A 23,415-nucleotide genomic window follows, 5' to 3' on the forward strand; every position below is an offset into this window, starting at 1 on the left:
CCACCTTGCATTTAACTTTTAAAACAATAATTGTTTACAAATGACTAAGAACTATAGTATTCAAAATAAAAACTTACAGCGTGTGTTGTAAAATAATGGTTAACGTAACGATATTTGCCAAAAACAAACGTTATTAAAATAGTTTTTCTTGCGTGTAATGAACCAAGCATGATACTGTTTGCTAATTTCCTACTAGATGGCATTACTTTGGCTTAATTAAATTATAAGCAGAAAATAAAATAAGTAGATTAGGAATTAATTATTCTAATAAATATGAGGTAATCTTTTCATAATTTAAATATTAATTATTGTTTTCAATTTATTTTATAGTATAACATGAGTATAACTTTGTGCAACCATAGACTATATAGCTCAAGGTCAACGCTGTCAAAAATTTCAAAAAAGTACATACAATAATGAACTCTATCATGAACATAAAAGGGTATATTCTACCTTATCAACTATACAAAATAACGCGCGTAAAATAATACTTCGTGTTTGACGGAGAAACGAGGCTACATTAAAGTATTTATTTCCAGCATTTTATAATGGTAAAAAATAGTGGATAGTTTATTTATTTTCTCAAGATAATAAGATACCATTATTAGTGATCGTCAAATTAACCTTTAAAACTTAGTATAGTACTTTATTGTAATGACACGCTGTGTTTTGTTGTTGTAATCGCATAGTTTGTGTTGCAATGACTGGCTAATTACCTACCTACCTACCTACCTGGGTATTAAATTTCAAAAAAGTACATACAATAATGAACTCTATCATGAACATAAAAGGGTATATTCTACCTTATCAACTATACAAAATAACGCGCGTAAAATAATACTTCGTGTCAGTCTTAGGAAACTCCTATATAAAGAAATAATGTATGGGGATCTCGTTTCAGTTCAGCCAACCTAACAAGATAAATAATAAACTGGCAACACGAAGGCAGAATTGTCAAATACATGTCAAATATGTACGTCAACTTTCAAAACTAAACCGTGATGAAAAGAAAATATTGTGATTCCGTGGTGTTTTACTTGTTTTCTATTATTCATTCGGTTTTCTCCATCTGAACAGTGCAGTGCGTTGAGTTGAGCAATTAAGTTCCTCCGTAGTGTTTCAGTTGTGTGATATTTTCCTATGAATAACGGAACCACGGAGTAATGGAGAAACAGTGCAAGTCGTGCGGTGGTACAGACCACCATCGCAGAAGCTCTGCGAAGTGTACCAACTACCTGCCTCCGATTCGAAAACGTAAATTGAGTGATGGCGCAGCGCAAACCCTGGATATCTACGTCGTCAAACGCGGTCTGTGCTCCGCGTTGTGTCCTCTTCTCTCGCCTCAACGCCGATCCAGACTGCTCGAAGAGATCAGACGGGACGTGCGTGACCTGTCGCGCGTCTACGTCCAACTGGGCATATTTTACAATCTCTACATGAAGACTGCCCCCGTTCTACCTGATGTACCGGATGTGTTGAATTTCGTTTACGCGATGAAGGGCAAAGGACCGTACGCCGAATCATACACTAGGTACTTTGGCGATCACCGTCGTTACGATGGTAAGCTGCGCTCGTTTATCGTGCAAGAACTGGCCAAGCGGTATGAGACCACACTGCGCACCAACATAACTATGCACGCGTATTCGAGACTTGCTCGCTACTTCAAAGTGAAGCGCAACGACGAACGTCTCTTTCGAGCCTACTATAACAGGATTTTGCCCGACGGCGACGACAATACGAGCCGGGAGATTGCTCGCGTGTGTACCGTCATCAACAAGGACACCGTGGAGGGTTCGCGGTGGTGGAAAACCATACCCGAATGGATGCGCATACAGCAGGGAATGGAGACGCGCAGTTTCCGTCTATTTCCACAGCCGTCGCACGGACTCAAGCACGTGATGTATACATCGACAGGATGGTTCGAGCTACTGCGTCGAGTCGCTCCCGATACCGTCCCCGGCACGTGGAACAAAATTACCGATCATCTTAGTCAACTATGGACACCGTGGTTGGACGTGCCGGCCGCTAAATTCGGCTGTTGTCTTCAGACGGACGGCGTGAGCGTGAGTCTCTCGATGAATCGGTCCGCCAAGCCACAGATGACGGATAAAAAGAAGAAGCGGTGCGTCGAGTACGACAGAGTTATAGCGGTGGACCCCGGCTCGCGCGTGCCCCTGGCCACCGTCGAATCCAAGCGGTACTCCTTCAAACGGGTGACGCGAAAATATGTACGTTCTCACACGCTCGAATGGAAGAGAGATCGCGTACGCAACAAACTCATCGCTCCGATACTGGCTGAGATGCAAAAGGATAGAGAATCACTTAATTTTCCGGTCTCTTCCAAAAATACGGATCACGTGGTCGAATACACCGTCTTTCGCATGAAGTGGTTCGAAGCCATGCAAGTACCGTACGAGACGCACTCCAAACTGACGCGACTCGGATTGGACAAGTACATTCGCATCGCCAAGTGCGAGGAACGAATCGTGAGGGAAGTGTTTGACGGAGGAGGGGTGAGCGACGTGCTGGTGCTGTACGGCGCCGGGAGCAAGTTTATGAACACGGCGTCGTTCTCGGGGCGCAAGTTTCGACACGACTCGTTGCTAAAGAGATTGCGGAGTAAATCCAACATCCGTGTCGAAATCGTGGATGAGTCGTACACGTCACAGGCGTGTTCGGCGTGCAACCAGAGAACGGGAGCGTTTCAGAAAATTGGCATGAATCACCGACTGCGCTGGGGAGTTTGTCCGACGTGTCACAGCGAGTTTGATCGGGATGAAAATGCCGCAAAAAACATACTGATCAACCATATTCGGTCTACCATCTGTAGGCCACGATGTCTTCCGGAGAGGGCATCGTAACCTCCCGAGAGAAAAAAAATAAAACTCGGACGCAATAAGGTTGAAATTTCGATTTCAATTGATTTGTGTCTGGGACTCAGGAGGTTATTGTAAAGTAGGGAAACCGTTGGCCTCTATGTAGCCGTCTCTTTCATACATAGTGTAAATAATGAAACAGAAATGTAAATCCATTCCACTCCCCTCTATTTGACACGCTGTGTTTTGTTGTTGTAATCGCATAGTTTGTGTTGCAATGACTGGCTAATTACCTACCTACCTACCTACCTGGGTATTAAATTTCAAAAAAGTACATACAATAATGAACTCTATCATGAACATAAAAGGGTATATTCTACCTTATCAACTATACAAAATAACGCGCGTAAAATAATACTTCGTGTCAGTCTTAGGAAACTCCTATATAAAGAAATAATGTATGGGGATCTCGTTTCAGTTCAGCCAACCTAACAAGATAAATAATAAACTGGCAACACGAAGGCAGAATTGTCAAATACATGTCAAATATGTACGTCAACTTTCAAAACTAAACCGTGATGAAAAGAAAATATTGTGATTCCGTGGTGTTTTACTTGTTTTCTATTATTCATTCGGTTTTCTCCATCTGAACAGTGCAGTGCGTTGAGTTGAGCAATTAAGTTCCTCCGTAGTGTTTCAGTTGTGTGATATTTTCCTATGAATAACGGAACCACGGAGTAATGGAGAAACAGTGCAAGTCGTGCGGTGGTACAGACCACCATCGCAGAAGCTCTGCGAAGTGTACCAACTACCTGCCTCCGATTCGAAAACGTAAATTGAGTGATGGCGCAGCGCAAACCCTGGATATCTACGTCGTCAAACGCGGTCTGTGCTCCGCGTTGTGTCCTCTTCTCTCGCCTCAACGCCGATCCAGACTGCTCGAAGAGATCAGACGGGACGTGCGTGACCTGTCGCGCGTCTACGTCCAACTGGGCATATTTTACAATCTCTACATGAAGACTGCCCCCGTTCTACCTGATGTACCGGATGTGTTGAATTTCGTTTACGCGATGAAGGGCAAAGGACCGTACGCCGAATCATACACTAGGTACTTTGGCGATCACCGTCGTTACGATGGTAAGCTGCGCTCGTTTATCGTGCAAGAACTGGCCAAGCGGTATGAGACCACACTGCGCACCAACATAACTATGCACGCGTATTCGAGACTTGCTCGCTACTTCAAAGTGAAGCGCAACGACGAACGTCTCTTTCGAGCCTACTATAACAGGATTTTGCCCGACGGCGACGACAATACGAGCCGGGAGATTGCTCGCGTGTGTACCGTCATCAACAAGGACACCGTGGAGGGTTCGCGGTGGTGGAAAACCATACCCGAATGGATGCGCATACAGCAGGGAATGGAGACGCGCAGTTTCCGTCTATTTCCACAGCCGTCGCACGGACTCAAGCACGTGATGTATACATCGACAGGATGGTTCGAGCTACTGCGTCGAGTCGCTCCCGATACCGTCCCCGGCACGTGGAACAAAATTACCGATCATCTTAGTCAACTATGGACACCGTGGTTGGACGTGCCGGCCGCTAAATTCGGCTGTTGTCTTCAGACGGACGGCGTGAGCGTGAGTCTCTCGATGAATCGGTCCGCCAAGCCACAGATGACGGATAAAAAGAAGAAGCGGTGCGTCGAGTACGACAGAGTTATAGCGGTGGACCCCGGCTCGCGCGTGCCCCTGGCCACCGTCGAATCCAAGCGGTACTCCTTCAAACGGGTGACGCGAAAATATGTACGTTCTCACACGCTCGAATGGAAGAGAGATCGCGTACGCAACAAACTCATCGCTCCGATACTGGCTGAGATGCAAAAGGATAGAGAATCACTTAATTTTCCGGTCTCTTCCAAAAATACGGATCACGTGGTCGAATACACCGTCTTTCGCATGAAGTGGTTCGAAGCCATGCAAGTACCGTACGAGACGCACTCCAAACTGACGCGACTCGGATTGGACAAGTACATTCGCATCGCCAAGTGCGAGGAACGAATCGTGAGGGAAGTGTTTGACGGAGGAGGGGTGAGCGACGTGCTGGTGCTGTACGGCGCCGGGAGCAAGTTTATGAACACGGCGTCGTTCTCGGGGCGCAAGTTTCGACACGACTCGTTGCTAAAGAGATTGCGGAGTAAATCCAACATCCGTGTCGAAATCGTGGATGAGTCGTACACGTCACAGGCGTGTTCGGCGTGCAACCAGAGAACGGGAGCGTTTCAGAAAATTGGCATGAATCACCGACTGCGCTGGGGAGTTTGTCCGACGTGTCACAGCGAGTTTGATCGGGATGAAAATGCCGCAAAAAACATACTGATCAACCATATTCGGTCTACCATCTGTAGGCCACGATGTCTTCCGGAGAGGGCATCGTAACCTCCCGAGAGAAAAAAAATAAAACTCGGACGCAATAAGGTTGAAATTTCGATTTCAATTGATTTGTGTCTGGGACTCAGGAGGTTATTGTAAAGTAGGGAAACCGTTGGCCTCTATGTAGCCGTCTCTTTCATACATAGTGTAAATAATGAAACAGAAATGTAAATCCATTCCACTCCCCTCTATTTGACACGCTGTGTTTTGTTGTTGTAATCGCATAGTTTGTGTTGCAATGACTGGCTAATTCATATACAATTACTACATTATCGCATCAAAGCAGCAATGGATTTGTAATAGTGTTTTAAACGCACGCTCGTTTGGCCAAAGTCCAAGACCGCTCCCTCGCTAGGCGTCACGTCACCGCTTCTTTCTTTATCATTGTGATAACGTAGTATGGCCGTCATTTGGAAGTATTCACAGTTTTACTTCCACAAAGAATACGCGATAAACATTGCACGGAGCGAATTAAGAAAGACATTAATTAATAAATTCTTTACGCGAGTGACATAAACATTGAAGCAGCAGTGAAATAATATTAATTGTTTTTAATTCGGTCGCCTTCAGTTTTGTAATTTTTCACGGATTTCTTGTTTTTATCCAAAATGTGGCTAATCAGTCAACCGAACGGAGTGATCCAGGAGGTGAAGGCAGATCCCAACGCCATTGGACAGCAGTGCCTGGAAAGAGTAAGTGCTTTTATGCTTATTTTTCATTGAATTTTACTAAATTTTATTTAATTTTAGCTGGAAATTTGAAAACCCGGAGCCTGTTTTTTTAATTTCGAATGATTTGAAGTCGAAGGTCATGTGCCAGATCTACATAAGTAATTAACCAAACGATAATCTTATTCTTCAAGAAATAAGGAAATAATTGTGCAATTGTGTAAAATTCTTACTAACACACACAATGTTATTCAGTGTTTACAATATTAAGGTGACAAAAACATTTACCAGTTTTAAGGGGATTAATAGCAAATGGTTTTAATACTAAAGACCGCGCTTCTATTAAAATTACAATGCTAGCTGTAGAAACACGTTGTCGACGTCACACTTACCTTGCGGACTTTGGACCCGGCTGCGATCACGCTCACTTGCCGTGCAAGTACCAAAATTTACATTTTTATAACGTTCAACATTTACATTTGATATATAGTTGGTAATATTTCAATCTAATGCAAAAAAAAAACTTTTTAAGCCCTCATATAGATGGGCTATTGACGCTATGGTAACTAATTATGGTACCTACTTATACACCTATCCCATATGATTAAGACATAAGGCCATTTGTTTCAACTAATTTTCAACACGTTATTAATATTTGTAGTTATAAACTGATTAACTGATTTCAGTCACGGTCATTAACTTGTGCCCTACACTTAGAAGGTGCATTGGAATAGTATCATTAGTATTGGATGCGGGTTTGGAAATCGCTTATATCTTAAAATAGAAGTAAGTACTTTCTATTGTAGCAACAGAGCAAGATTCCATGAAAAGTGTTGCTAAAGTATGAAGTGCTTTTGGTTTATGAGCCATTTTCAAAATAAACCCTCTTTCGAAGTTATCCCAATACAATTTAAATGGTATAATATTATCATAGTACATAGTATTATATATGTTAGGAGGATAGAAGTACCTCTACACTCGATCTCTAAAAGACAGACTTGAGTCCTATACCTAAGTCCCAAAATACCGTGATTGTTTTGTTTTGACTGGTCCAACCTAGATATTTGGTAGTAAATTCCTTGAAGTCCGATTACGGCGCCAAAACGGTTCGTTTTCGCTGGCCGTCGGCCAAATCAAACTGATTTCACATGCCACTTTAAAAGTTCAGGCTGGTTTTCAGGGAAATATTTCGGTTTTGCACCGACCTACTTGCACTATTCTTATAAAACACAAGCATTTCATTTCCATTGGCGTTGTGTTACGCATCTAGATACCTATAAACGTTTTGACCATGTCCTGTGATCGATACTTGATCTATTCAAGTTCTTTGAGAAAACGGACTTCCTTGGTTGTATTGTTAGTTCCTTGGTTGTATACGAGACTGGAATTTACACCAAGCATTGGTAATCGTCGTAATCGATAAATTTCGTTCAAGTCAATGATATTATACTAGTAGTTCGCCCCGAACTGAGAACTCGCGGTTCGTCAAAAAGATAAATTGAATGCAGTGCTACTTAGTCCGAGATGCATTTCGTAATTGAATCCTGATTCCACGATTACTTGAAATTACTTTTTAATCTGATTACCGATTCCCAGATTAGGTACTTTGTAATGTAACAATACCGAATTACTAAGTACAATTCCATTTGAGGAATCAGGAATCAATTTCTCGAATATTACAATTACTAGTAATTGGAATCAATGTCGATTCCTCATTACAGGAATGCATTACTTGATTCCTTTCAGATTACATTTCGTACTACTACTATCAAAAGTACATTTCGATAGTAGATATAGATGTTGTTGACTTACTAGGATGCATCTATATCTTATTTGAAACAGGTGCGCAGATTTCGAAAATTATGACCATGACCTATAAAACGACACCCATGACGACTTTTATGACATACTGCATGGCCGCCATCTTAGAATCCAAAATAGTCATCATTTTCGAAATTTGCGCTCCCTAAAACCTATAAAACGACATCCATGACGACTTTTATGACATAGTGCATGGCAGCCAGCTTGGAATTCAAAATGGTCATCGTTTTCGAAAACTGCGCCCCCCTAAAACCTATAAAACGACATCCATGGCGACTTTTATGACATAGTGCATGGCCGCCATCTTGGATTCCAAAATGGTCATAATTTTCGAAATCTGCGCCCCCCAAAATGTATAAAACGACAACCATGACGACTTTAATGACACAGTGCATGGCCGCCATCTTGGATTCCAAAATAGTCATCATTTTCGAAATCTGCGCCCCCTATAACCTATAAAACGACATCCATGACGACTTTTATAAAATACTGCATGGCCGCCATCTTAGAATCCAAAATGGTCATCATTTTCGAAATCTGCGCCCCCTAAAACCTATAAAACGACATCCATGACGACTTTTATGACATAGTGCATGGCCGTCATTTTGGATTCCAAAATGGTCATCATTTTCGAAATCGGGGCCCCCTAAAACCTATAAAACGACATCCATGACGACTTTTATGTCATAGTGCAAGTCCGCCATTTTGGAATCCAAAATGGTTATCATTTTCGAAATCTGCGCCCCCTATAATCTATAAAACGACATGACGACCATGACGACTTTTATGAAATACTGCATGGCCGCCATCTTGGAATCCAAAATGGTCATCATTTTCGAAATCTGCGCCCCCTAAAACCTATAAAACGACATCCATGACGACTTTTATGACATAGTGCATGGCCGCCATCTTGGATTCCAAAATAGTCATCATTTTCGAAATCTGAGCCCCCTATAACCTATAAAACGACATCCATGCCGACTTTTATGACATACTGCATGGCCGCCATCTTGGAATCTAAAATGGTCATCATTTTCGAAATCTGCGCCCCCTAAAACCTATAAAACGACATCCATGACGACTTTTATGACATAGTGCATGGCCGCCATCTTGGATTCCAAAATAGTCATCATTTTTGAAATCTGAGCCCCCTATAACCTATAAAACGACATCCATGACGACTTTTATGACATACTGCATGGCCGCCATCTTGGAATCTAAAATGGTCATCATTTTCGAAATCTGCGCCCCCTATAATCTATAAAACGACATCCATGACGACTTTTATGAAATACTGCATAGCCGCCATCTTGGAATCCAAAATGGTCATCATTTTCGAAATCTGCGCCCCCTAAAACCTATAAAACGACATCCATGACGACTTTTATGACATACTGCATGGCCGTCATTTTGGATTCCAAAATGGTCATCATTTTCGAAATCGGGGCCCCCTAAAACCTATAAAACGACATCCATGACGACTTTTATGACATACTGCATGGCCGCCATTTTGGATTCCAAAATGGTCATCATTTTCGAAATCTGCGCCCCCTAAAACCTATAAAACGACATCCATGACGACTTTTATGACATAGTGCATGGCCGCCATCTTGGATTCCAAAATAGTCATCATTTTCGAAATCTGAGCCCCCTATAACCTATAAAACGACATCCATGACGACTTTTATGACATCCTGCATGGCCGCCATCTTGGATTCCAAAATGGTCATCATTTTCGAAATCTGAGCCCCCTATAACCTATAAAATGACATCCATGACGACTTTTATGACATAGTGCATGGCCGCCATCTTGGAATCTAAAATGGTCATCATTTTCGAAATCTGTGCCCCCTAAAACATATAAAACGACATCCATGACGACTTTTATGACATAGTGCATGGTCGCCATTTTGGAATCCAAAATGGTCATCATTTTCGAAATCTGCGCCCCCCAAAACCTATAAAACGACATCCATGACGACTTTAATGACATACTGCATGGCTGCCATTTTGAAATCCAAAATGGTCATCATTTTCGGAATCTGCGCCCCCTAATACCTATAAAACGACATCCATGACGACTTTTATGACATACTGGATGGCCGCCATCTTGGAATCCAAAATGGTCATCATTTTCGAAATCTGCGCCTCCTAAAACCTATAAAACGATATCCATGACGACTTTTATGACATACTGCATGGAGTGCATGGCCGCCATTTTGGAATCCAAAATGATCATCATTTTCGAAATCTGCGCCCCCTAAAACCTATAAAATGATATCCATTACGATTTAATGACAGTGCATGGCCGCCATCTTGGATTCCAAAATTGTCATAATTTTCAAAAAAAAATCTTTAAAAAAACAATATTATAAATGTGTAAACCGAGCACTTTCATTTGATACCAAACTCGACCATACTTTCTTGCAATTAAAATGACCAGAATAGCAAGACCCCTCACAAATGGCTTTTTAGCATTTTAAGCTCTTCTAGCTCAATAACCTCTTGTTCAAGCCAGCTCAAAATTTAATGACTAAAATATAATGCCCTCGACTATACGTTCACCCAATTTCATTTAAATTAGTACAAATTTACTTAAGTTATTGAGTATCAAACTATCCTCTGAAAGTTCAGCTTAAAAACATTGAAATGCCGGGACGTGCCCCTAGCCAGCCGTGTGTTCAAAGTCGAATGTAAGAACTTCGCTTCGCTTCGCTCGCTCGTTCGATAACCATAGATAGGTTATACTCATACTTGAGGGGCACAAAAAATACTTCCATATTTATTTCTGTGCCTATGAAGAAATCTGTTATTTTTGATTAATTTTCTCATTCCATCCATCTTTGTCACACTCGCTGTTAAACATAAGGTCGTCTCTTTCTCTTTCGGTGCGCGGGAGCTCGTTAGCACGTGCACATTTATCGCTTGTCCAGCCGCGTCTAGGCAAGTTGTCCAATTTGTCACAAGTTAAAAAGCGCTTCAATTTTGGAACGTCTATAACCTATCTTGAGTTATAAATAGGGTTGCCAGATGGTCGGGATTCGGCGGGATTCTCCCGATTTTTAACATGTGTTCCCGATTCCCGACAAAGTGAAAATTGTCCCGAAAAACAGCATCACGTTATAAAACAATAATTTCAAGTTCCGAACTGTAGTGGAGCGAGCCAGCGACCCGCGTCGAGCCCGTCAGCGCGCGCGCGCGCGCGCGTGGCGAGATGGGCAGATCAGCTGACGTAGTGCCAATAATGTATAATATCGTTGTTTTTAATACAATTAATTTAATTTGAATGGTTCATTTTCCCGACTTAAGGCCCAAAATCCCGAAAAATTGATATTTTTTCTCGATAATAGCGCCTTTCGATCTGGCAACCCTAGTTATAAATCATTGGTTCAAGTACGGTATCGGTTCGGTGTGGGATAAGGAAAACCTAACATGGGTCAAGTACTTACTTAGCATAAAAGTTAGTCATAATCATACGGGTTTAACCTTAAAGTTCAACACGAAAAAAGTGGCACACCTGTTATCTCAACATACGTAGAGCAAAAAATTACAGTACAGTACCTACTACTAATTAGGTAGGTATCATTTCTTTACCTACAGGAAAACAACGAGTAAAATTGCAACATGTGCTGTTCTTTAAACTTCCTGGTCAATCGGAAACCCTGATATCATCTTCCTCAACCATCCCAAACATTAAAATAACCCAAGGTATTACCCAGAAGGTTTTAATTGTGCAATTTTTTATCTGAGTCATACGCCATTTTGTATTCTCGTAACCGCTTCTCACCGGCGATTGTGCGTCGGGTACAAAGTCCACCAGCTGGCCGTGTAATTCTTATTGACTGCCAAATTTCAGCGAGTCAAACGCTCCATTGAGCCAGTATAAGCGCGATATTCTATTTGTAACGGATCACGAGCTCACAGTTACGCTGGTTTACTGAGCGTTCTGAATCGTCTGCGCTAGGTAGGCGTATGTAATACACAGCTTATGCGTTCACGTGGCCGCTGCGTGAAAGAAATGAAAACGGTTCTCTAATCTTAACTAACCATTTGAAATTCGAACTTTTTTTCATTCAGTTTTTTGTTTAAAGTGTGCTTAACTGCCGCATTATTTTAAGTCGAGAGCATTTTAATTATTTTTTCTACTCCAGCACTTAAATGTGTCAATTAAATGACTGACAGTGATATCTAAAGCAATGTCATTTGAATGCTTTGTCTATAGGCTCATAAGATGACTGCTAGCAGTCATCTTATGAGTATAATACAACTGCTTTATTTTTTTTAAAGATACAAGTTCCGATCATCTTGATTGAAAGAGGTATGTTTTCATTTACAATAATAACTCTTTTTTTTTTAAATAATAACTCAATTTTTTTTAAATAATAACTCTTTTTTTTTAATAATAACTCTTTTTTTTTAATAATAACTCTTATTTTTTTTTTTGCTGCAGCTGTCATAGAAAAAGTAATGTATGCAACTAGGGTTTGCAAGATCCGTCAATTTTTCGGATCCGGATATTTCGGATATTAAAATTTGACGGATCCGGATATCCGGATAATTCGGATAATACGGATCTGTATCAAGAAAGGTGACGAAATTTACAACTTACATACAAGGAACAGCTAGTAAAATGTAAAATGGTCATATTTTAGTTAATTACAATTATTAATAATTATTATTATTATCTCAAAACGATATAAATATGTATAATAAGATATTCAGTGTAGTCTTAATTAGGTATTCCTATTAATAGTATTATGCATTTTTTTAGGACGCCGTAGTCGATTTGTAACCGAAAACGCCAAAAATTAAGTAATTAAAGCAAATTTATTTCTATATATCTGCTCAGAAGAATTAATTCTAAAGGTGCCAAAAACACCGCTTTAACTTCGGCGTTTTTTCTTAAATTTGCCATTATACGCTCACAAAATAGAAAATGGAGAAAAAGTTACATTTATGTACTTTTATTATTTTATACCGGTGTGGTGTGATATAATTTATACTATTAAAAAACGTACTTCCTTTACCTTGGTAAAATAGCTATACCTTCAGTCGTTCGACTGAGAAAAATGGCTTAGAAAAAGTAGCTAACTCATTTATTCAGTCCCCATTACAACTTACAACAATCTTCCATTATAGGTATATATAAATCCAGTTAATTACTGCAAAATAATGTAAAATTACTACAAAAGTTTCGGGAAATTAAGAAATTTGGGCTACAGCTTCTTAATAACAAGATAAAAATATCAATATTAGTTACTCAGCAGCACATCAAGCACATGTTATTTATGTTAACAGAAGACTGGGAACCGACACGATAACACAAAAAAGTCACTGATAACAACACGCACAAGCACTAATGATGTTCCAGGTAGACGACCCAAAGGCGACTGAGCGAAAACCTAATAACAATTACTTTAAAACATACAAATATTTACCCTTATTCCAGTCAGGAGGCATGCAGGTAGCTCGTTTTAATACTGTTACTGTTACTACTGTTTAGTTTAAGCAATATTTGTATTTATTTTATGACGTTATCGCGTACCAGTAACGCGACCAATGCAATATTTAACGGATCCGTGAGATCCGAAATATCCGGATCCTATGAGACGTTGGATCCGGATCTTAGATTTGACGGATATCCGGATATTTCGGATATCCGGATATCCGGATCTCAAACCCTATATGCAACAGCTCATAATTGGTTCTTAAAATTCAAGGGTCTTTTTTTACAAAACTCGACTACGTCTCGTTTTGTAACTTCGACCCTTGAATTTTAAGAACCCTTATTATATCACTGTTGCATAAACTACTAATGGTTGTTAAGTACCTACCTAGAGTCTAATAGAGTAGTGCCAAATATGGAAGAAAATTAACAAAATCTAACAGGACTCTCTTTTTCTAAGTTTATTTTTTTAAGATCTTAGGTATTTTGGACTAGCTAGTATTTTTGCTGCAAGCAGGTCCAAGCCATTCAGTTGCTAAAGAAAATTATAAGCACGATGCATATTACATAATGCTAAAAGTAACTGAACTGCTTTAGACCGGTATTCCCTACATAGTCACTAGATTCTATGATCTACGCTACTTGCGCAACAGGTTTGCCATGATGGTTCAGTAAGTAGGTAGCAACCAACTAAGTTATAATATAAATGAATGAAACAGACAGAAGAATCTAATTTTACTTTCTTCATTGGATCCACAAAAGGGTTTCTAGTTTTACAATACATAAGACAACTTTTCGAAAGTGCGAAGTGTACGAACCGCAGCCGCAGGCAATAAAGAACTCTATGGTAGAACGAACACAGTTTGAATTGCCTTAATTAATGCATTTAACCTTACTCGATGCTAACACGCCTAGCAGAGTCCAAAGTCGAACCCGAGCGGTATATTTAACTCAATTCGACTGTCTCACCGACTTTATTAGACAAGGGTTACAGTATATTTAGTACAGGTTGAAACTGCCCTAGATTCTACGAATAGGTAAAGAAAACAAACGAATTGTTAGCAGTTTCACAATCGACCCAAATCGGTATTGCGAAATTGCATTGACATCGAAAATCACAAAATTGCATGATGGATACGTAGCAACTCAGAAAATACATGCAAGCAAGTGTATAATAGGATTAGTTGGCTTTAAAAGTCGTAACATTTTGATATTAATATTTAACTTTAATACTTCGGCTGGATTCAACGAATGATCCTTGATTTGTTTATTGTGAGTAGGTACTTAGGCCTACTAAAGTCGAAAGATATTTGTATAGTACCTATCGTAACTAGTTTTTTTGCAGTGTCAGAAACACACTCGAAGCTTCTATTCAATTTAGTTCGCACAAAAACTAGACGAATTGTTAAGAGTGCTATTACATTTCGGGGATGAGCGAGTTTAGGTATTTTACGCGCTGCGGCAGGCCCCGCGAGCTCAGTACGCCGATCCGTTCCACCGCATTTTCCCTCGGTCGCACTACAATGATGGATTAAACATTCTTGATCCGATCGTGAAGCATATTGAAATCAACCATAACAACACTAACTGTACTTTAATATCAAAGTCCTAAAAATGTTATGTGGTACGAAAATACTAAATCCAGTGCAAATATACATACTTATGTAGGTCATTATTACTAAAAAGAAATTATACGTAAGTACTTACTTAGGTACTCGCTTATTTTCATTTTTCGTAATTGCGTATGGTATAGGTTGTACAGTGAAACTATTTTAGCTATATAATAAAACCTTCAACGAGGGTTTAGAAACGAGCTGGTACTAAGCATCTGATGATGATGATGAAGGTGGTCACGGATACCAATCAACCATGTAGTAACATGATTAGGCTCGTTTGATTCGTCTCAACAAGATCTTTGGCACTAGGTGATACTCAGGGTCTGATGATGGAGCTGGAAGGTAGTCACCGGTACCAGTCAACCATGCAACTAAACCACTTCGTGTTTGGGCTCGTTTGATTCATTTCAACAAGATCTTTGACACAAGATATGACTCAGGGTCTGATGATGGAGCTGGAAGGTGGGCACCGGTACCAGTCAACCATGCAACTAAACCACTTGGTGTTTGAGCTCGTTTTATTCGTCTCAACAAGATCTTGGACACTAGGTGATACTCAGGGTCTGATGATGGAGCTGGAAGGTGGTCACCGGTACCAGTAAACCATGCAACTAAACCACTTCGTGTTTGGGCTCGTTTTATTCATTTCAACAAGATCTTTGGCACAAGATATGACTCGGGGTCTGCTGATGGAGCTGGAAGGTGGTCACCGGTACTAGTCAACCATGCAACTAAGGGATCATCCATTAATTACGTCACACGAATTTCTAGGTTTTTTTACCCCTCCCGTCCTTGTTACACTTGGTCACATTTTGCAAACCCCACCCTCCTGGTGTGACGTCACATTTTAGGCAATTTTGTTTTCAACGAAATCGACAATATTAACTCGGCATAATTTTTATAATAAAAAAATATTTTTGATATATAAATATTAGTAATTTTATAACACAACGAAAGTTACATCCAAAATCATGTACATGTACAGCGAATAAAAAAATATAAATTAATTTTCGGTTACTGATGAGGTTAAAGTGACATCACAATGTTTGTGACTCCCCCCCTCCCCCATGTCACAACATGTCACATTTTCTTGACCCCCTCCCTCCCCCTAAACGTGTGACGTAATTAATGGATGGTTGACTGGTACCGTTGACCACCTTCCAGCTCCATCATCAGACCTTGAGTTCTATCTTATGTCAAAGATCTCGTTGAGAGTAATCAAACGAGCCCAAACACGAAGTGGTTTAGTTGCGTGGTTGACTGGTACCGTTGACCACCTTCCAGCTCCATCATCAGACCCTGACTTCTATCTTGTGTCAAAGATCTCGTTGAGAGTAATCAAACGAGCCCAAACACGAAGTGGTTTAGTAGCGTGGTTGACTGGTACCGTTGACCACCTTCCAGCTCAATCATCAGACCCTGAGTTCTATCTTGTGTCAAAGATCTCGTTGAGAGTAATCAAACGAGCCCAAACACGAAGTGGTTTAGTTGCGTGGTTGACTGGTACCGTTGACCACCTTCCAGCTCCATCATCAGACCCTGAGTTCTATCTTGTGTCAAAGATCTCGTTGAGAGGTATCAAACGAGCCCAAACACGAAGTGGTTTAGTTGCGTAGTTGACTGGTACCGGTGACCACCTTCCAGCTCCATCATCAGACCCTGAGTTCTATCTTGTGTCAAAGATCTCGTTGAAAGGAATCAAACGAGCCCAAACACGAAGTGGTTTAGTTGCGTGGTTGACTGGTACCGTTGACCACCTTCCAGCTCCATCATCAGACCCTGAGTTCTATCTTGTGTCAAAGATCTCGTTGAAAGGAATCAAACGAGCCCAAACACGAAGTGGTTTAGTTGCGTGGTTGACTGGTACCGTTGACCACCTTCCAGCTCCATCATCAGACCCTGAGTTCTATCTTGTGTCAAAGATCTCGTTGAGAGGAATCAAACGAGCCCAAACACGTAGTGGTTTAGTTGCGTGGTTGACTGGTACCGTTGACCACCTTCCAGCTCCATCATCAGACCCTGAGTTCTATCTTGTGTCAAAGATCTCGTTGAAAGGAATCAAACGAGCCCAAACACGAAGTGGTTTAGTTGCGTGGTTGACTGGTACCGTTGACCACCTTCCAGCTCAATCATCAGACCCTGAGTTCTATCTTGTGTCAAAGATCTCGTTGAAAGGAATCAAACGAGCCCAAACACGAAGTGGTTTAGTTGCGTGGTTGACTGGTACCGTTGACCACCTTCCAGCTCAATCATCAGACCCTGAGTTCTATCTTGTGTCAAAGATCTCGTTGAAAGGAATCAAACGAGCCCAAACACGAAGTGGTTTAGTTGCGTGGTTGACTGGTACCGTTGACCACCTTCCAGCTCCATCATCAGACCCTGAGTTCTATCTTGTGTCAAAGATCTCGTTGAAAGGAATCAAACGAGCCCAAACACGAAGTGGTTTAGTTGCGTGGTTGACTGGTACCGGTGACCACCTTCCAGCTCCATCATCAGACCTATACTCCTATACTGTGGATGTGGACCTATACAGGGTGTCCCAAGAAGTAGTGATATACTGAAGCTGGGAGGTAGAGGACCTAGAGGGCTATCTGAATCACCCCCATGTATGTTCCGCGATTTTTCGTATTTTCGGAGTTATGATTTTTTTTAATTTTTCACCTATCGCCGAGTACGATGAGATTTTTATTTATGGTGACGTGAATTATTGCGGTAGATGCTTGATTTTTTTTGTGTGCTAAGCTGATAGATAGGCCAATTCAGTATGGTAACCTTTATTATTTTACCTTTATTATCGTTACCGCAATAATTCACGTCACCATAAATAAAAATCTCATCGTACTCGGCGATAGGTGAAAAATTAAAAAAAATAATAACTTCGAAAATACGAAAAATCGCGGAACATACATGGGGGTGATTCAGATAGCCCTCTAGGTCCTCTACCTCCCAGCTTCAGTATATCACTACTTCTTGGGACAGCCTGTATATGTATATTCTGAGATGTCATCAAAAACATTTGTATTCAGCCATTTTTTTCATTTAGTACCTATAAAATATCAGGTCATTACAAATATTTTTAATGCGGTCCGGTTGCATTTACTATACTATATAAAACCAAATACACAGTAGTAGGATCAAAGTTTCTCAGTCGCCGTTTACACGCAGCGTCACGCACACAGTATAGCATTTTACACGGCGCCTGCCGCACACAACGATAAAAAACCTCGTCGACGCCGTTGTAAACGTGCGGAGCCGACCGACACACGTCCTACCTCTACAAGCTCTGCCGCGGCACTGAGCTCACGACCGCGCGTCATCGGTAATATTAGACACGTTTTCAAAAAATTGCCAAAAAATTATAGTAGAATTTCATAAACACTAATGTATACCAACAGTATAAGCAAACGCTGCAGATTGCTTGAGTATGAAAATGACTTCGATATTAAGTAGAATTTCGTAGGAATTGACACTTTTTTCGGAGAGAAAATTGAGTTTGTTTTTCTTCGATTTTCTCTTTCTCAAAGGTATTTAGGAAAAATGTCAAAAGTAATTCCTAAAGTACAGGGTATTAGTAATACAAAATAGCCAGCTTTACCAGAGTAAACTTCTCAACATTTACAAATACGAGCTCACAATTCAGTACTAGACGTGGTTTTTCGGAAACGACCATCAGAAAAAAATTCATTACTAATTTAATAAGTCCTTTTTCTAATATTTACAAAGTAATTCCTAAATATAAGAAGACGCTTTTACTGGAACAAGTACTCATTATTTCTAATAATGAGCGTAAAGTACTGAATGTCATCGAGGAATATCATCAATTTTGCATTATTTCGACTTTCCTTGTGGGAGCGCTCTTAATTGCTTTGCATTTGAACTTTCCAATTGGGCCGATGGACTTTGGACCCACACGTCATCCGGCCTTCTGTTGTAACCGAACCGACGTTGTTTGTCACAATATCCTTCGGCGTTATGATTGCCTGGTATGCCGAAGCGCTGTGGGTACAAAGGTAAATCACGATTTTATGGAATGATAATGATACTGTTTTGTAGCTAGAGTAGTTAGACGAATTGTAGGTGGTTGTATTTCGTAATGATTACAGCTATAAGGTCTTACTTCCCCACTCCAATCTGTTGCTCAAAATCTGAGTAAGTTAGTCAAATAATCAAATCATCTTAAAACTTTAGTTGCCAAGATTTCTACTCCTTTGCAACTCAAAACATGTGGAGGATAGAAACATTAGAAACCAAGTTATTAAAAGGATTCGAAAATCCACAACAGATATATTCCTGCAGATGTTTTCTGGTTGCATAAGGATTCTCGGTCTTAAATTACTTTACGGACCCATCCGTCTGGTTTCTCGGAACTTTCTCTCACATTAGTCATTCGAAACAAAAACTTATGCACATGTTACGTGATCCCATCGTTAAGCATGTGGATATGCAAAAATACGTTCGTAAAAGTAACCGAGCAAACCTACACTTAATAGATTAAAGAAGTCAGGGAAGTCTACGTAGGTAGAACATCTTTTAAGCAACATTATTTAGAGTCTGTGCGGAAAGAGAAGAGTCGTGGAATGTATGGGGCCCAATACAATCCACGACTCTTCTCTTTCCGCACAGACTCTAACAAAACTCACTATTGAAACACCTACATCCGAATAGTGTACCTTTATCATCGAACATAATAACTGTCAAAGCATATAACAATAACACGACGTTTTGACAGTTTCCGATTTGTAACCGCCTTCAAAATAACAAAAACAGGCGATTATTAATTGGACTGTATGTTATTGTGTTTGTTACGCCATTACTCAGCCCATTATGAAGTTATTTTGATCATTTGAATGATTATTGTTTTACTTTACAACTTGATTCGTCACCGCATTGTGTTGTACGACTTGTACGTTGATCTTGGGCTTTTTTTATGTATATTGAATCAAATCAATGTCTTTGCTATGCTTCAAACGATCTTAGAAAAGGTTTTCCTCGAACATAGGTACTTTATTATCCCGTGACTCTAATAATACCTTAGTGGCAGCATATAATTATTTACATAGAATTCTCAAGCTGGTCATGTGAACTCATGTGGATTTAATTATATAGCCTCAAGACATACTTCACAGCGAACAGAGGGGTTCTGTTTTTACATCTGTTTTAATGGTGTAACTGAAGCAGTTAGCACTCAGCACGCAAATTTAGAACAAAAGGTTTGTTACGAAAGAGTTTTGGCGGATCCGATTATGAGCGAAAAACTATGTTTTAGTGTAGGAAGGTGCATTGGGGTAACTTCGAAAGCTAACGCTGCTGCAAAGCTTACCAAGGCATGCTATTCTAATAGTTTAGTAGATATTTGCCATTTTCAAAATTAACCTGCTCGACATTACCCCAACGCACCTTAACTTATTTTTATAACATGTTTAATAACTAGCACTTATACTTATCTTCCGTAATTTGGTATTTAGTGTTTGAAAAAGGGAGTGTAAATTAGGCAGTCTACGTGACTTTAGCATTAGCACGAGGAGACTCCGTGATCGAGGACCTTGGCTCACATAACATTATCTTACCTTTGCTGATCGCTGGCTTCTAAAGTGCAACTTACGAGTATGTATTTGAAAACTCGGCTAACTGTATACCTTGTCTTAAGAGAACAAGGTCCATGCACTTTACACTTAGCGCGGTAAATTATGGTTAGGTGTTGCGAAAACCTTTGGATTGCATCGTATAAGCGCTCAAAAATGAATTCTGACTCGACGGGTTTAGGTATCGAATACAAGACAGGGGCCGTCTATAAGCAATTTAAAATTTGAAGATGAAATGAAGCATGTTGTGGAGTTTCTTTGAAGAAAAGTCAGTAAAATAATAGTCCTATTAATATAGTGTAAAAGATTAAGTGATAATTTGTATATTTGAATAACAGAACAAACTGTGATGAGACTGATGAGGCACCAAATTATGATGAGATCCTGAGGTCCATCCTTTCAAGTTTCCTAATAAGGCCTAAAACAAGTGCATAAAACATTTCAAATGAGTAAGCTACCGATATAAACACAGTGATAGTATATCGCGACGAACTTACATCAATTAAACACGAGTCACACCAAGTTATAGGTAATTAATGTAACCAGGCACTGATAGCCCAAGACGGTACCTTGTCACTTTGACCCGTGCGTACACAATCCTACGTAACCGGGAGATAATTTACTTCGATAAGGTTCCTCGATTACGGTATACGGTTCAAAATTACAGGATATACCTACTTATATTATATTCGGTTTTGTGATTTCGTCATTCACTCAAATATCGAAGAATGAGAGGTGTATTATAGGAAATATAGACGTTATTGCTATAGGTTTTAAGTCGAGATTGTTTAAATTTAAATGGTTGTTTTCGAAGCATACGATAAGACGGTCATACAGGTCATCGCTAGAATGATAAAGTTACACATAGGTACCTATATTATACCTATAGTTTGTAAAATGGATGTGGTAAAAAAACTATAATAAGTATGCGGTTATTACCAAGTAAGATAACTCCTTGGCAACTATAACTGATAATACTTCCAAGTCCTCCTACCATAAATGAACAAATCCAAAATTTCAAACATCTTTACGGATTTGTGTCAAGATATTTTCAATTTCAGCAGAACGGTTTCGGCGGAGTTAGAGATTAGCCAAGAACTTTCTGAAACCCAAAGGTCTCAAGTAAAATTGTTAAGTATAGAAAGATCTCCGTATATGTATAGGTATTAAGAATCTTGAGCTCATACTTATAGGTAGTTCGTTTCAATGCAAGTTATGGGGCGCTAGTGATGATGATGATGGATTGATCATTAAAGTGGTGGGTAATAAACTAGTAGTTCGCCCCGAACTGAGAACTCGCGGTTCGCCAAAAATATCAATTGAATGCAGTCGTCAAAGGATTGAAAACCGCGTACGATTTATTGCAAGGTCTGTGGAGCCCTTAACTGATACTGTATCTGTGGTAAGCCGAAATATTTCCTGTCAAATGTCAAATACCTATATTATGTTTATTTTATTTTTATCTTGCTAATTATTTCAAAATGGTAAATTTAAAAACGATGGTATAAAAGTGTAAGCCGAGCACTTTCATTTGATACCAAACTCGACCATACTTTCTTGCAAATAAAATGACCAGAATAGCAAGACCCCTCACAAACAGCTTTTTGGCCTTCTAAGCTCTTCTAGCTCAATAACCCCTTGATCGAGCCTGCTCATAATTTAATGACTAAAATATAATGCCCTCGACTACACGTTTACCCAATTTCATTTAAATTAGAACAAATTTACTTAAGTTATTGTGTATCAAACTATCTTCTGACAGTTCAGCTTAAAAACATCGAAATGCCGGGACGTGCCGCTAGCCAGCCGCGTGTTCAAAGTTGAATGTAAGAACTTCGCTTCGCTTCGCTCGCTCGTTCGAATATTAGCTTAAGTGTTTACACTTTGTAAACAATACGATATTGTTTAGGTTTCGTTGAATACACCCGGCAGTTATAAAAATCGGTTTTACACCTTGTTGTTATTCTTATTTATAACCTTTTTATTATTTCCTGTAAATAAATGTGTAGGTACTACAGTCTAGTGTAAAAATATGGGTGTATACAACTTACTCAAAAATATGTCCCATAGTTCTTAATTCGCTGACATAAGAGCTATGCTATGAGACATATTTTTGAGTATGTGAGTGCACTCATATTTTTACATTTGACTGTACCTACTTACTTTTGTCACAAACGTATTATGACGTCACAAAGAAATAAGCATGTTATTTTCTCCTAATCAAATTGGGGATTATACTCTGAACCGGATCTCATTATCAGTATTATCACATACATATTTGTTATTGATAAGATATTTTAATTTGTGCTAAGTAAGCTTTGTGTATCCAAGTGAAGTATGATAAGAATAAGATCTTATGTACTAAATTATCAAAATTATATTTAGTGATAAAATTTGAATTACTGTCCTGATCATTATATAGACCTATCCATAAATGTGTAAATTGTAACCTATCCATAAATAATAGTTTCGGAAAGAAAGTACAATAACATTATATTCACCATTTTAAAAAAAGCCTAAAATAAATACTATTTTTATTTATCAGTATGTAGATTAGATCGTTGAAGTTACGAAATCGGGAGCAAGGTTACTACGCGATCAAAGATTTCAGTACAATTCCACGTTTACAAAGATATTGGGGACCCCTCTGGTCACAGACGCATACGTTGGGCCGCTCACGTACGCAACTCCCGCACACCTTGAGCGTGCGTTTACTTTACACACGCTATGGTCATGTCATTATAGCATGGAGGAAAACTTACTGATACGGCGATTTTTATCTTCTTGCTTAAATGTTAAGGTCGGTGTTTGAACGGACTTAGAATTGTTTTTGGTTTTTGGGAAGTAGATTATGTTGGCATTGAAGTCGACGGCAAGAGGTTAACAAACCTGCGCTTTGCTGACGACATAGTCCTCTTCTCCCATACGTCATCACATCTGCAACAAATGCTGCAAGACCTCAGCACGGCGAACCTTGAGGTTGGACTTACAATGAATAGAGCGAAAACTCAGTTGATGACCAATCAAGCTAAAC

The 23,415-nt window shown here is 39.7% G+C and overlaps 1 protein-coding gene across 1 annotated transcript in view; it reads left to right on the top strand.

Annotated features, from left to right (window-relative positions):
* Positions 1-5,622: 5,622 nt before the first annotated feature.
* LOC134657818 (E3 ubiquitin-protein ligase MYLIP) overlaps positions 5,623-23,415 on the top strand; it is a 37,408-nt gene continuing 19,615 nt past the window's right edge. The window contains exon 1 of the mRNA XM_063513388.1: positions 5,623-5,940. Within this exon, the coding sequence (XP_063369458.1) occupies positions 5,857-5,940 (84 nt within the window). The 5' untranslated portion in view covers positions 5,623-5,856. The remainder of the gene's footprint in view (positions 5,941-23,415) is intronic.

This window comes from Cydia amplana, chromosome 21, assembly GCF_948474715.1.
Source record: "Cydia amplana chromosome 21, ilCydAmpl1.1, whole genome shotgun sequence".
Lineage (NCBI taxonomy): Eukaryota > Metazoa > Arthropoda > Insecta > Lepidoptera > Tortricidae > Cydia > Cydia amplana.